The following is a 15,107-nucleotide window of genomic DNA, read 5'->3' as shown; positions in this document are numbered from 1 at the left end:
AATTTGTCTAGGAGAAAAGAGAGGGAGTCGGTACTAAAGAAGAAACTAGAGAAGAAGTGTTTTCAGGTGAGGTTGACTGAGCTTTGGAAGGCCACAAAGCACTGAAATTTTTGGTCCCCTCAGAACCAATTTCTACCACCTTTATGGTGGGGATACCCCCTATTGAGAATGCATGATCTGGAGTAGTCTTTTAAGGAATAGGGCAATAAATGTGCTTTGTTTGCTGCTGGATTTGAAAAAAATTAGTCTAAGATTATAAATAGTATGTTATGGGTTACATAAGGCATTTGTGAACCTACCAGGACTTTAAGTGTAATGTTGTTTCTGTAAATCCAAGCAGCTTATTAAAATGAACTGCTGGAAAAAACAACCTATACGTGAGATCGTGATTTGTGCTAGCTTTAAATATAAAGTGTGAAACCTTTTTGGCAAAGCACAGCATTGAGGTGAATATTGAAGGGAGAGACGGCCATGGATGAGCACAGAGGTAATATTTTAGGCATGAAGAAGATTCATCATCTCATACTCAGCCTGTATTCTCTTAGAATATCACATCTTAGAATATCACAAATCTTAGAGTATCACAAGATACCTTTTCAATTGTATTTGCCAATCATGAAAAAAATAGCTGTAAAATTCAATGTATATTTTTTGAAAACTAAAGGAAACCATTATTTTTAACTTCTTTAGATGTATCTTTACTTTCTTAGTGATCTAGGGATCTCTAAAGACTTTGCAAACATTATGTATTGGAGATACACTGGGATATCCACTGGGATAACGGAAGGCTCCTGGTGCTGACTGCATTCCCTGGGGTGGGTTTTGGCCTTGTATTACCACATTTCTCCTACCGACCCCTTAAGCTGAGGACTGTTATCTCCATTCTAGGGCGTGAGGGTAAACGGTCTCAAATTTTGTGGAACAGACTGTGTCTTGTTTTGCTTCTGCTGTGCGGTTACATCTTTGCCGGAGCCCTGGTACCTGGCTGTGGCAGTTACTCAGTGCTCCAGACCTCTGTCTCTTGCTGCCATGAGCAGTTCACTCCAGCAGCCTTCTCAAACCATACATTTATACTGTCATGTTAACCCTTCTCTCCTGTGACACAGGTCATTGAGACAATTTCTAGGGGCTCTCTGTTTTAGGAAAAGATAGGCTGTTTGTCATATAGTAACAGAGATTCTGTTGTGTGGAAAAGAATTATAACTTACAGTTTCCACATGACTCTGAGAGCCAAAAGAAACCAATACTGAATTGTAATTTGAACAGTTGGAGAAAATATTTTAATCTAATTTTGTATTTGCATATTTTGCTATATATTTTCTTTATTGGTTCTCACAAATAATCATACATGTATCATCTTAAATCATTGTTTGTCTTCAGATAATCTAAATTTCTGTTAGCTGCTGCTTTCCCATGTATTGACTACTGTTAGAAAATTTTGTTATATCTTTAAGAATTAACTTTATATTGAGCTATAATTTATGCACAGTAACATTTACTTTTTTAGTATAAAGTTTCATGAGTTCTGATGAATGTATATACCATTGTGTAACCACAAACACAATGAAAAATACAGAATTTCTGCCTCATCCTCCACCCCACATCCCCTGGTGCTTCTCTGCCTCCTCATCCCCTTCTGCCCCTGTGGCTTCGCCTGCACCATACATGTAGATTCCTGTGGCTTCTGAGCTGGTTTCTTCAATGCAGAGCAGATCCATCTACCACGTTGCTCACGTTCCTTTACTGCCAAGTGGTGTCCCATTGTGCACATGGGCCACAGTGTAATCTGTTCATCCATTTGCCACTTGAAGACCATTTGGGCTGTTTGCAGTTTTTAACAGTTTTTAATAAAGTTACTGTATACGTACACTCACATACAGGTTTTTATTCGAGTATTAGTTTTCATTTTCCTTGGTTGATGATCTAGGAGTGGGATTGCTGAGTTATGTTGTGTGTTTTAACTTCAGAAACTGCCAAACTGTTTTCCAAAATGTGCCAGAATTTGCATTCCCGCAAACAATTGCTTTGCATCCTTGCCAGATAATTTTTTAGGTCATTCTGGTAGGCACGCAGTGACACCTTGTGTTTTCATTTGCATTTGTTTAATGACTAATAATGTTGATTCTCTTGCTGTGTGCTTATCTGACATCCCTATATCCTAGGTGAAGCGTCTGTTCCAATCTTTCCCCATTTTTTAAAAACTGAGTTATTGTGTTTCTAGTTGTACAAGTTTTTGAAAATATATAGATATTTCTTACATAAGTCCTTTATGAGATAAATGACTTACAAATCTTTTAGCCAAGTATGTGTCTTGTTTTTTCATTCTCTTAACTGTACTTTGAAGAGGAGTTTTTTAGTTTATTAGGTTCAGTTTATCATTGTTTGTCTTGTGGATCACGTTTCTTGTATCTAAGAAATCTTTGCCTAAGCCTAAGGCCACAAAGGCTTTATACTTTTTCTTCTAGAGTTTTTAAGCCTATGATCTGTTTTGAGGTAATTGGATGTGATCTGCACCTTGCTGAAACTCTGCCCCCACTGCTGCCCTGACTGCTCTGGGTCATGCCCCTCTCTGGCATTTACCACATTTTGCCGCCTTCTGATATCAAGGAGGAACCTCTGTGGACAACAGACAGCTGTGTGTGGAAGGGGTGTCAGGCCCTGGAGGAGAAAGGGGAGGAAGCAGAATCCACAGAAAGAGACTCACAAGCCATGCAGACCTGGCAGAGTCTGGGCCAGCCCAGTACCTGCCAGGGCAGCCTTCACAGAGCAGAAGGGCCCAGGTCCTGACACCCCTGCCCCCCTACTCAGCTCAGTCCTGGGCTAGGACTGCCTGGGAAGGAGTGGTCTGGGCTCTGGTCCTGCAGGTGCTTGCTGGAGGGACAGTCTGAGGGGCATAGCTTCTGGCTGCCACAGAAGGATGTTTACTGTACTGTTACTATAGTAACACAATTATTAGAAAGGGTTATTTTTTTTCTATAATACACAAACTATTCCTTTTCTACTTAAGGGAGGAAAGTAATTTCAAAATAAAATTTCATTTATATTTTAACCCTTACATACACATTAAAGGTTTTTTTTTTTTGAGCTTAAAATCTCATTATGAATTACTATCAAGAATTTTTCTGTCTCAATGATATTTTGAAGCTGCATATCAGACTTTGTAGTTATTTTCTTTTATGTGTACTGGAGATGATGGTAAAATTGAAGTGATATTTTGATGGAACCTGGCCTACACAAGCTGCCCTTGACCAAGCCTGTCCTCTGGGGGACAGGAGGCCAACACACTGCTTCTCCTGTGTCAAGTCTTACTGATTCAGTTGGATTCTCTTTTTCCCTGGTTGTAATTACTATCTACTTCAAGAATCATATTCTGCATAATCTGAATAAGGTAATTTTACTATTTGTTTTTAGGAAAACTTTAGATCAGCATATTAACATTTATTTAAGCTGAAGATTTAATAAAATGATTTTAAATAATGCATCTATGGAACCTTTCAAAGTACTATCTTAAGCCAAAGAACCCTGACCTATTGAAACCCATAAAATAGATCCAGTTTAACTATTTTGACCTCTTCGCTCTTCCTTTTTTTTTTTTTTTGAACTAAACTCTAAGAAATACCAGAGGACAGTTAGAAAATTTTGGTTCTGTTCCTTGGATTGGCTTTACAAAGATAAACAGTGGGAACATGAAGGTAAAATGAAGCAATTGTAACCCAAGTCATAATTCTGTTCATCCAAAGCTCATTGTTATACCTAGAGAGAGGCTATCAGGCAGTCACAGGACTGCTTGCTAGAGGGTCAGAAGAGCTTGGGTCCTGTTGTGAAAGAACCACCAAATGCTTTCCTGTAACTGACCAATAGGAAGAAGGTCCTTACCACCTATGTTCAGGGGACCCCAGAACAGACTGCGTGCCATGTCTGTTGTGTTGCCCACACTCCCCAAGCTGATAATTTGAAGAAGGTGGAGAACCTGATCTTCCCCCAAATGTTCTGGCATTTTTTTGTGTGTGATTCGTTATATACTAAAACTTCTAAAAAATGTGTTAGACTTTGCTAAAAGTACTGTATATTCTTCCTTTCTAGGATGTGGATGTATAGATTTAAATACATGTGTGTCTGTGTATGTATGATGCATGTATTTAACGCAGAAGCTACCAGCTGTCATCAGGTGTAGATAGGGACTGTTAGTCTCCCTTGTGCCTTGAAGTGAGAGCTGACTGTCAATCATTTGCCTGTTTCTCCCAGATTAGTTCTTAAGATCAAGGGCCGTGTCTTCCTCCTGATACCCCGTTCCCAGCACAGGGCTTGTACATGGTAAGAAGGTAGTCAGTGGTGCAGCAGATTGGAATTCCACTTCCAGGTTTCTAATTTAGGATTTACCACTAGAGGTGCACTGGATCAATTCTTGTCCCCTTGTTACTTTACCTTCAATAATGTCTTTGTTAATTTATTAAAAACTGTTTTCATTCTAAAATCTGTTTTGGAAATCTGACTATATTATCATATGTGAAACAACACCATTCCATGTTCGATGCATGAGACAAGGGCTCAGGGCCGGGGCAATGGGATGACCCAGAGGGATGGGATGGGGAGGGAGGTAGGTGGGGGGTCCAGGAAGGGGAACACATGTAAACCCATGGCTGATTCATGTCAATGTATGGCAAAAACTATTACAATATTGTAAAGTAATTAGCCCCCAACTAAAATAAATAAATTTATTAAAAAAAAAAAAAAAAGAAAAGAAATCTGACTAGCCAGGTAGTACCAGCGGAAATATGAAGAACTATTTATAATAGTTTTATGTGACTCATTTGTACTTCCTCATCAAACCATTTATCCACAGAGATTTTAAGTAGGCTTTCTGGCAGGTGTTCAGAAACACAGGAAATGAATGAAAAGTGAATACTTGATATGAACTCATATAAATGACAGAAATGTAACCTTGGTTTTATTAGTCAAAGTTTAAAGTTTAATAATAAAGAAGTACAAAACCTTATTTTTTCTAAGCAAATTTTATATATCAATGATACTGCTTCCTAAGCAGCATTTCACAAAAATTTCAGTATGCTATCCATTATACTAAAAACCCAAGGCTACTTACTGTAGTTTTTTTAAAGACTACTCTTCATTCGAGTCCTGTAGTTGATAAAATTCAGTTAGACATGCAGCACCCACTCCCATCTGATGCTGGCAGACATAGAGGCTCTGCTGCGCTCGGTTTCCCTCCACGGCGCCTGGTGTCCTGACAGCAGGTTCCACCCCAGGTGGACACTCCAGGCCTCATCCTGCAGCTCCCTGCTCCACTTCTGGCCTTTTCATAGCTTCACAACAAGAGATGATGAGCCGTTTCCAGCAAACTCTTCTACTGATGGTTCACTTTATCCAGATAAGATACTCCACCTCACTTTCAGGCCTCAGAGATGTTTTCTATCTTAAGTGCCGCCTTGCCTGAGGCTGGCGTCTCCAGGGCCAGCGCAGTGTCGTCTTCCCTCTTCTGTGTGTGGCCGTGACTATGGCTGTCTTCCCAGTGCGCTGGCTCCTCTGTGCTGGCTCGGACTGGGGGTGTGCTCTCCAGCTCATGTGACACATAGTGGCAGGGGTGGGGAAAGTCAGGGCAGTGTGTGTACAGTTAAAGCCACACTAGTCCAGTTTTGGTGGGCTTTGTATCAAGGTGCTTTTCTCTTAAACATACACCAGTTCCTGTGTTCACCCCGAGACCTGGCTGTCTCTTAATACACAGCGCATTCCCACTGGCCAGAGCCACTCCCAGCACAGTGCGCTCAGCTGGCTGCTCAAGGTGCCCAGTGAGGTCCCAGGGCCCACCTTCAAGAGCTCACGTTACCCAGAAAGTACCACGGGAAGGGGTCGTTAGCATTCTGTAGAATGCAGTCCTGGACGCCCCATGTGTTGGGGTTCAAGGTGCCACACATAGCCCTCCCTTGCCGCAGCATCAGGTTCCCCTTAGTCCCACGTGTAGGCAAGCTGCTGTTCACTGCAGTGCAGCTATTGTAGTTTAAGATGGTGCATCTGCATGTTGTGGAGTTTACAGAAGGGGCACTATCCTGGGAGGGAGGGAGGAAGGGAAGGAGGTAGCTCACGCTCTGCTGACGCAGTCCCCACCACAGATTAGGTGGGAAGGACAACCACTGCAGATCACCAGTCATGAACCACAGACACTGTGCGTTTACATTCCAGGCTGCCTCTACCCCCAGGGGAGAGAACTGCTAGCTTGTAGGGGTCAGGGGAGGAGGGAACTTAGTCTGCTCTCTGTTCTCGTCCGGCACTGTTGGTGCTTTTTCTTACTGCATCCATGTTACTGTTACTTTTTTAAAAAAGACATGTTTTCTCCATGTCCTGTGCTGCATGCCAGGATGGAGTGCTCTTGAGGCAGTGTTGCTCTGAGAACCCCACAGCTGCTTGGGCCCCATCGGCCTGGGGCTATAGCAGGGGTTCTGTGAGGATAACTTTTACATTTTGGTGAGTGAAGGTGTAAGTGCAATAATGTGTATCATGTGTTGACTATCACATGGTACTGACCTCTGCAGATATCCTTCCAGCAAGAACACCTTGTGTAGATCACAAGTCAAGGCCTGGTGATAATGATGATACTAGAATTCCTTTTTAATGTAACTATTAATATATTACTTAGATATAGGTTTTTTTTTTTTTTTAGTAACAACTGTGTTTTCTTTTTCAGCTCTTTCAGTCTCACATTACAACAAAAACAGCTCATACGTCCTCACAAGTATCTGACCATGAACAGAAAGTGAGTATGTCTCTTAAGTAGACCCACCTTGCACTCTGGATGCCTCTGTGGTTTCAGGATGGGGTTAGACAGACTGTGGTTGGTACTCACCTTGAATATGAATTAACTGTTAACGTTGATCCAAGTTCAAAATCAGCAATGAGCTGAATCACTGTTGAGTGGCCACAGTGTCTCTACCCTGCCTGATGTCAAGCAGATTCAGGTTCCAGCTCTGCCACAGCGGTCGGGGGAGCTGGCCCTGCTCTGGCAGGCGTCCTCACAGACTTTGGTGATGAGAGGGCGTGGTGCCATGGGATGGCCCTGTAGGAGCCTTCCTGAGCACAGCATCAGACCTTCATGGTTCCAAGGGGGTTCTGAATGTACTTGCGCAGGAGGATGGGTTTTGGTAGTTTTTTTATTAAAAAGTTATTTAAAAAGAGAGGAGTAAATTTAATCTGGTGAACCAGGTGAGTTGTTTTTTAAAAAAGAAAACTGCAAACGTGAGCATAGGTGAGCATGATTGGTTTCCTATAGTTCTGTGCTCTGTAGTCTCTTCTCTTCCTCCACACATGCTGAAGTCCCCATAGTTTTGATAAATGGTAATTTGTTCATCCTTGCTCTCTTACTGGTAACAGTAGCCTATCCATCTTTATTTTACCACCTCACAGACTTTCTGAATTACTCTTAACCTGCCTTCTGACACGTTGCTTTGCTGAATCTACTGTAATTGCTCGGTGACTGGTGCACTGAGTGCTCACTGTTCAGTCCTCATGTTCTCCAGCCCCTCCTCTTTGTTAAATTGTAGGTAAGTAGTAGACAGTCACAACACCACGCTACTTGGTGACTGCAGCCTTAGGCTAGGTAGTGCGCATCCTTCAGCTTGTTCTTCTGCACAGTGATTCTGGTGATGCTAAGTCCTGTGCCTTTCCATGTAAATTTTACAATAAGCCTGTCAGTTCCTGCATTGACAGCACAGAGTTGGGTCTTGCTCTTTCATCTAGTCTGACAATTTCCTTTTATTTGAAAAGCGTAGACCTGCACTGTCTAGTATGGTGGCCACTAGCCACACCTGGATATTTAAATTAGTTAAAATTAAATAAAATGTGAAGGTTCCTTCCTCAGTTGCATGTGTCACGACCAAGTGTGCCATGTCTGCATGTGGCTAGTGGTTCCTTTGGCAGCTTGGCATTGTCATGGAAGGGTCTACTGGACAGCTGGCTGGGACCATTTCCCTGTAACTACAGACGCAGTTGGTTTCAGTCTGCCGACTGGCCATTTATTTCCTATTTGTCCCATTTATTCTTTCATTTTTTAATTTTCCTGCCTCCTTTTGAATTAATGGAGTATTTTTATGGTTTCATTTTATCTCCATTCTTGGCTTACTAGCTAAACTTCTTTTTTTTTAAACAGTAATTGATGGGGGCTCTAACTCACCCCTCACTGCCTTTGAGCAGTGTGATGGCAACTCATGGACAGCATAGAAGTCTTACAGCAAGGTGACTCCTCCTCTCCCATTTTCTGTGCTGTCACGGTCACGCATCCCGCTTCTCCATGTATCATAAGTCCTGCATCACACTGTTGTTAGTGCTTTAAACAGTCAATCTATATTTTCAAGAAATTAAAACATGCAAAAAATTCTCTTGTATTTACCCATATTTTTACCTTTCTGACAATCTTCATCCTTTTTGTAGATCTGAGTTTCCATCTGTTGTCATTTTCCTTTCTCTTGAGAACTTTTAATATTTCTTATCAGGTAAGGCCCATTTGCAGTAAAATTCTTAGATTTTGTCTAAAGATGTTTTTCATTTTGCCCTCACCTATGAGAGATATTTTCATTGGATACAGAATTCTGGGTTATCAGGGACTTTCCTGGTGGCCCAGTGGTTAAGAATTTGCCTGCCAGTGCAGGGGACAGGGCTTTGATCCTTTGGTCTGAGAACTAAGCCCGTACACCACACTACTGCAGTGAGAAACCACTGCAATGAGAAGCCCTCGCACCATGACTAGAGAGTAGCCCTGCTCGCCTCAACTAGAGAAAACTCAGCAACAAAGACCTAGTGTAGCCATAAAGAAATAAACAAATTTTGGAAAAATAAAGAATCCTGAGTTGTCATTTTCTTACTTTTGGCATTTTACTGATGTTGTTCTGTTGTCTTTTGGTTTACATTGTTTCTTATGCCAAAACTGTGATCATTTTGTTTTACTTGTCTGTAATATGTCTTGCCACCCCTGGCTGCTAGTAGATCTTTCTCCATCCTTACTTTTAAATGGTTTGCTCTGATGTGCCTGGCTGTGGATTCCTTTGCTTTTGTTTGTTTGCAGTTTGCTGAAATTCTTGGATCTCTGAGTTCATGCTGAAACAATTAGAATATTATCAGTCACTATTACTTACAAATTTCCGTCCTCCATCCCTTGCTCCCATCTCTTTTCCATCCAGCATTCCCACTGTAGGTGAGTTAGACCATTTGATATTGTGCCAGTTTTTTTTTTTTTTTTTTTTCGCCCCCGCCCCCGCCCTCTGTGCCAGTTTTTTTTAGGCTCTGTTATAGTTTTATCTTTTCTATGAGAGATTTTTAGCTTGGACAAAGATATTTAGCATGGATATGATATTGAACAAGTCTTTCTCCCATTGTTTGATCTGCTGTTAATATTTCCTCCCATTGTTTGATCTGCTGTTAATACTATTTTATTTCTGATGTTGCATTTTTCCGTTTCAGGAATTTCATTTGTCACCTTTTGTTGTTGTTGAGAGCTTTCTTGTTTCTCTTATAATTCCCTGTCATGTCACCTGTCATATGTATCTCTTCTGTACAGAAAGAGAACATTTTTCTTTTTAACATATTTGTCAGAGTTCAAGTTCTTACCAGCTAGTTCAACATGTAGCTTATATGTGGATCTTGTTCTGTTGACTGTTTCTTTTTCCTTGACTGTGAACTGTGTGTTTTTTGCTTCTTTCTGTGTAGTACTTTGACTGTACAGTTAGGTGTTGTAGATAACATATTGTAGAGGTGCTGGACTCTGTCTTCTTCTGAGGAGTGTTGGCCTCTGGTCCAGCAGGCAGCTAGCTGAGTCACTGGCTGGTCACACTCATCTCTGTTACAGCAGGTCTACTTTAGTTGTGCCTTCAGCATGAGGGAAGATTTCTGAGTGCTGGGACGTGATCCTTACTCCTAAAATGACGCCCATGTCGGTTTTCATGTGTTTACTGAGTCCTTTAACTTACAGACTTAAAGTCTAAGCTTCCCAGGCTGGCCATTCCAATTCCCATTTCCCTGTTCGTATGTAGGTCAGCACTCAGCCAAAGACTTGAGGGGTGTGTATGCCGACTGTGGACGCCCTCCTTTCTGGAATTTCCCCTTTCAGCTGATCTGCCTGCCCTTGTCTCCACTGGCTTCTGAACCCAGTAAGACTAGTTCCCTCCTGACTCTGTCTGCTTGTACAGCAGTGGCTGGGTTTGCCCTCAGGGGAGAAGCTACAAGGTATGTCCCCCACTCCACAGTCTCTCTGCCTTTGGTTGCAGTGACTTGAGGGAACTGACTGTAACTTACCAGCAAGGAGTTGAGTGTGACATAAGTTACTCTGCCACGACTGTGAGCTGGAACTCCATCTGTAACTTTGTGCTGTACCTCTTTCACTTGACATTGTAATGTGACAGTTTATATCTAAAATTCATCATAAACATCTTTTATGACTTTTACACACCACGCTCCATTTTGTGAATAATTATGCCATAGTTTGAGTATTTTTCTGTGTGGGAAAATCAAATATTTTAATGTTATAAATGGTGTCAGGCTATCATCGTAGGAAAATAATAAGAAATGCATGTTTTGAGGGTCTGAACACAGGTTTCTCACAAACCAGTTGTATCCTGGGGGAGGTATAATGATCAAAAAAGTCTTTAGTTTTTTTGATAAATTATGTCTGTGCTTTCCAATGTGCCTACATTCAGTCTCAGTAAAACTTTAAAAAACTGTTGCCATTGTTTTTGTTTTCTTGCAGCAAAAAGAAAGTCCTCGCTCTTTAACCATGTCTGGCCATGTTGGTTTTGAGAGTCTGCCTGATCAGCTGGTCAACAGGTCAATCCAGCAAGGCTTCTGCTTTAATATTCTCTGTGTGGGTGAGTGCCCAGCCTGTCCAGGCAATTCCGTCCTGCTCCTGTGCTCACCTCCTTCTTGGGATGGGCAGTATGGTGCCCATCTGAGCAACCCAAGAGCACGAGTACAGATTTTTTTCAGTTATTTAAATTCTATCAGTTTTTTCTTAGCCATGCTGCTTTAAGCTTTCTGTTGGTTCTTTAAACATTTCAGTCCCTTCTTCAGAGTTCTGAGTAACTCAGCATACAGGACTCATTTTTTATGCTCAGCTTAGAATGGACCACCTTAGCATGTACTTCTTTCAGGGAAAATCCAGCCTTTGAAATATTTGGGATTCATGAAACCAAATCACTCTAAGAGTTTACTGTTCTGTTCTTCTTCATCCATCCTATGCACCTGTGAATATGAATATGTACCTGCATTTCTTTCAGGGGAGACTGGAATTGGAAAATCAACGCTGATTGACACGTTGTTTAATACTAATTTTGAAGACCATGAATCCTCACATTTTTACCCACATGTTAGACTTAAAGCACAGACGTATGAACTCCAGGAAAGTAACGTTCGATTGAAACTAACCATCGTGAATACAGTGGGATTTGGTGACCAAATAAACAAAGAAGAGAGGTACATGCTTTCCTCTCGTAATAAAACAGGTTTTTTCTTATTACAGGACATCTGCCTTCTTGCCCTGTGTGCTGATTTGAGTTTAACCTGTAGAAACCCATGCCTTTCTTCCCCGACTTAAATTCTTTAAATAATAAAGCAATATTTTGTTTTTGTTAACAAATTGATATTTTTCTGTCCAGTTGTCTATTTTCTTTAGAGTAATTTGAATCACATTTTTTAAAGTGTGCATGGAAGCAAAAATAGTTTTAATTTTTTCCTGATACGACAGTTCAGTGTATATTAAGTGATTTTTACTAATTTTCAGGCAAGACCTGTTTTGTTGAGAAAAAAAAAACAAGGCATACATGGCAAATACATAATCACCAAATCCATGGTTTATGAATTTTTTTGTGAAGCTCTAACTAAATTAGCCAGATTAAGCATTGCAGGAAAGGTTTGATGATTGAATTTTAATTTATATTTTGTATTAGGTTACTATTTTTTGTCATTATTTCTCCTATGGTATTACAAAGATGATTTTGACTTAAATATGAAATTTAAGCCATAAAAGGAGGAAACAGACTGGGGCAATGACTGTTCGTTCTTTTTCCTTTTTGAAATTCATATATTTTCATTATTAGAAGTAGTTTTCTAGGTCCTAAAAATTTGCTTTAGAGGGAAAATGTTGCAAAACTGACTCTCATTATGTTTTAGCCTGTTCAGCACATTTGTGTGTTCTGCTATAGATTTCAGGAAACAATTTTTGTGGGCTTTCTGGAAGAAGCAGATTAGTGGAGGAGGTAAAGGCCCATAACACATGGTTTTTTTTAGTTTTCTATATAGGAATTATGTAAAGCTTTACTTAAATTTATCCTTAGATATTTGGTATTTTTGATGATCTCATAAATGATATCTTTTACAAATATTTCATTTTCCATTTAATGTGTGGAAATATAATTGATCTTGTACACAGAAATTTCTGTGTATTCTCTGGTTAATTCTAGTTAATGCATCTCTAATAAATTTGTTTAGGTTTTCTATGTTGCAATAGTATAGTCTGCAAATAATGGCATTTGTTCTTCCTTTCTAATTTGTTTATAAATAAGTTTTATTGATGTAAAATTTACATACAATAAATAAGATGCATTGGTTTAGGTGTACAACTTAATTTTGACAAATGTGTAGTTTTCTATCTACCACCAAGATGGTTATAGGAAATGTCTGTAGTCTTGGGTCCTCTCCTCACATGCCCACAGGTCAGTTCTTCCCAGAGGGCGAGGGGCTGTTGTGCAGCTCCCCAGGGCAGTACTTTCTCTTGGGGTCAGGCATTTCAGGCAGGAGGATGGATCCAGGCAAGGACTAAGCCTGTCGGCTGTGATGGGCCTTCCTCTGCTTGTAAGTAAATGAGAATAAAGTTGTGTCTGTTTCACCAGTTAAGATACTTCCATGTGGGTGTGCCCTTTCCTTAATATGTTAATGCTCTCCACGCCACACAAATTTAATTTCAGAGACAAGAAGTCATGGAATTTGACTTAAATAACTTTTAAGTTGCTGATACTCATGTAGGGTAATACGCCATGTCCAGGATGGTTGCAATTAGATGTCTATCCTCCTCAGCAGCCTGGCAGGTTTGGGTAGCCATGCTAGAGGGCTCTAGGTGTAAATGAGTGTGAGAGGCACATTCAGTGTCATTCCTGTAAAATCATTTAAAGCACAAGTTGTTCTGATAGTTTCAAAGTACTGCCTTTGTACCTGCACATTTGTCTTATTACTGAAATTATCTGTTTAGCATAGAAATCAACTGTTTGTTCACTGGTGAAAAAACAGATTTCAAACTTCAATTTATGCAAATACCTTATCAAGATACCATGAATATTCTGTATTAAATATTTAAATATTTTTTCAGCTACCAACCAATAGTTGACTACATAGATGCTCAGTTTGAGGCTTACCTCCAAGAAGAGCTGAAGATCAAGCGCTCTCTCTTTAACTACCACGACTCCCGCATCCACGTGTGCCTCTACTTCATCTCCCCGACAGGCCACTCCCTGAAGACGCTGGATCTCTTGACCATGAAGAGCCTGGACAGCAAGGTGAGTCTGGAGAAGAACCAATGGTTGCGTTTCAGGATTTAGAGTGAATTATTAAATATATAAATACATTTATGATATGTGCGTATGTCATAACTGTCTCATTCTGTGTATTTTTAAACCATTTAGCAAGTTTCAATTTTAGGATATTTTCCAGAGAAATTCAGTTTGGAAAATGAGATACAAAGAAAAAGCGTTAATATAAAATTTCAGTCCTGTTTTAGTGATTAAATTGCATGTCAGAGTATGTGTATTCATTTTCATTTAACTATAGAATTTATTTGACACTACTTTTACTTTATGACACTATTAAATGAGAAGAAGCTCACTGATGAAGATTAAGGTCTGAAGTCTCATACACTAAATTAATTTTAATTTGAACTATATCCAGAAAACCTATTTTTAATTTCTGAGCCAATGAGCTATATATAAATTCAGGGAGCTGTAAGTGGTAGTATCCAGAAATTAACTCACTTCAGGTTTTTTTGTTTAAAGGATAAAGACTACACTCTCACACTAAAAAGGTCTCCAAGGTTCCCCTGTGACCTCTGACCTGGCTGAGCAGCCTGTGAGCTGGCACTGGGAGAGCATGGGGTCTGCCAGGGCTGCCTTCTGTACAGGAGTCAGTGTGGGAGGCAGGCGGCGGGCATCTCGGTGCAGAGACCAGCACTGTGGTCCTCTGGCTGAGACAAACCTGGAGGAGCTTGGGTGAGAGTCTGTTCACCTGAATGGATATTATAACCATTCAGCCAGTTATCTTCACAATTGAGTCTGACGTGTGGAAATATCCACCCTTACTAAAGGGACATGAACGCAGGAGTGAGCAGCTTCGTCTCAGGCAGACAGAGCTCCAGGCTGAGGTCTGTGTGGAGTTGTGGAGGTGGCTTTCAAGGCTGCTCTGCTACTTGATTGCCCCGTGTTCTTGGCAAGTTTCCACCACTCTGAGCTTCGGTTTCTTCACTTTTAAAATCAAAACTAGGAGAGCATCTACCTCTGAAAGAGGTGTGAGGGTGATTAAATCGATAGTGCATTTTGTTCTCAAAAGATGACCACTGCTCTACATGGGGAATTACCTGTGCAGGTGGTGATATGTCCCCATCCGTGGGGACATCTGCTTTCAGCCTGTGTCGTGTCCTTCAGCCCACTGATGGTGATGAGCTTGGCTGGGAATGTGAAGCGCTCCACACCTGCATTTACTCATAGTGGGCCCTCACACGCTCTCCCACCTCCAGGGACACTGGGCCAGCCCTCGTGGTTCTTAGAATCCCAGGCGGCACCTCAGCAACAAGCACTGGGGTACTCAAGGATCAAGGGTTGTTCCTACAGGATCTGACGGTACACAGCACAGCAGGTGCGGGAGAAGAGGAAGGGAGGGAAAAGGGAGAGAGGGATCAGCCTCTATCAGGGTCTGAGGGCAGGGCATCTCAGGCTTCTCCATTTCCCTCTTTGTGGGTGACTTTAAAGCACCCCCGTGGGACCTGCGGCCTGAAGGGAGAGGTGGGTCACCTAGACTTTCTGAAAGGAGTCCTCCAGGAGGGTGGCATGTTCTTTACTTGATGGCAGCCAGTA

General features: G+C 41.1%; 1 protein-coding gene and 1 long non-coding RNA gene across 12 annotated transcripts in view; one reads left to right on the top strand and one right to left on the bottom strand.

Annotated features, from left to right (window-relative positions):
* The window catches only part of SEPTIN10 (septin 10), a 45,137-nt gene that overhangs the window by 8,826 nt on the left and 21,204 nt on the right, over nt 1-15,107 (top strand). For 10 of the 11 annotated variants that reach the window (XR_014082792.1, XR_014082793.1, XR_014082791.1 and 7 more), the window contains exons 2-5: nt 6,698-6,766; nt 10,745-10,862; nt 11,271-11,466; nt 13,355-13,541. Coding sequence is in view for 6 of the 11 variants with exons in the window: in XM_081593033.1 (XP_081449159.1) it covers nt 6,698-6,766; nt 10,745-10,862; nt 11,271-11,466; nt 13,355-13,541 (570 nt within the window). In the remaining 5 variants the exon portion in view is untranslated. Of the gene's footprint in view, nt 1-4,311; nt 4,326-6,697; nt 6,767-10,744; nt 10,863-11,270; nt 11,467-13,354; nt 13,542-15,107 lie in introns of those variants that run through there. The other variant, XM_081593035.1, reaches the window with a different exon arrangement.
* Nucleotides 8,859-15,107, bottom strand: part of LOC145546368 (uncharacterized) — a 41,359-nt gene continuing 35,110 nt past the window's right edge. The window contains exons 4-5 of the long non-coding RNA XR_014082797.1: nt 13,401-13,547; nt 8,859-9,099 (exon numbers count right to left, since the gene is read on the bottom strand). This is a non-coding gene — a long non-coding RNA (uncharacterized LOC145546368). The remainder of the gene's footprint in view (nt 9,100-13,400; nt 13,548-15,107) is intronic.

Source organism: Giraffa tippelskirchi, chromosome 4 (assembly GCF_054371585.1).
Source record: "Giraffa tippelskirchi isolate mGirTip1 chromosome 4, T2T-mGirTip1v1.2.pri, whole genome shotgun sequence".
Classification (NCBI taxonomy): Eukaryota; Metazoa; Chordata; class Mammalia; order Artiodactyla; family Giraffidae; genus Giraffa; species Giraffa tippelskirchi.
Note: the sequence above shows the minus strand (reverse complement) of the source record. Positions and strands in the feature narration are given on the sequence as shown.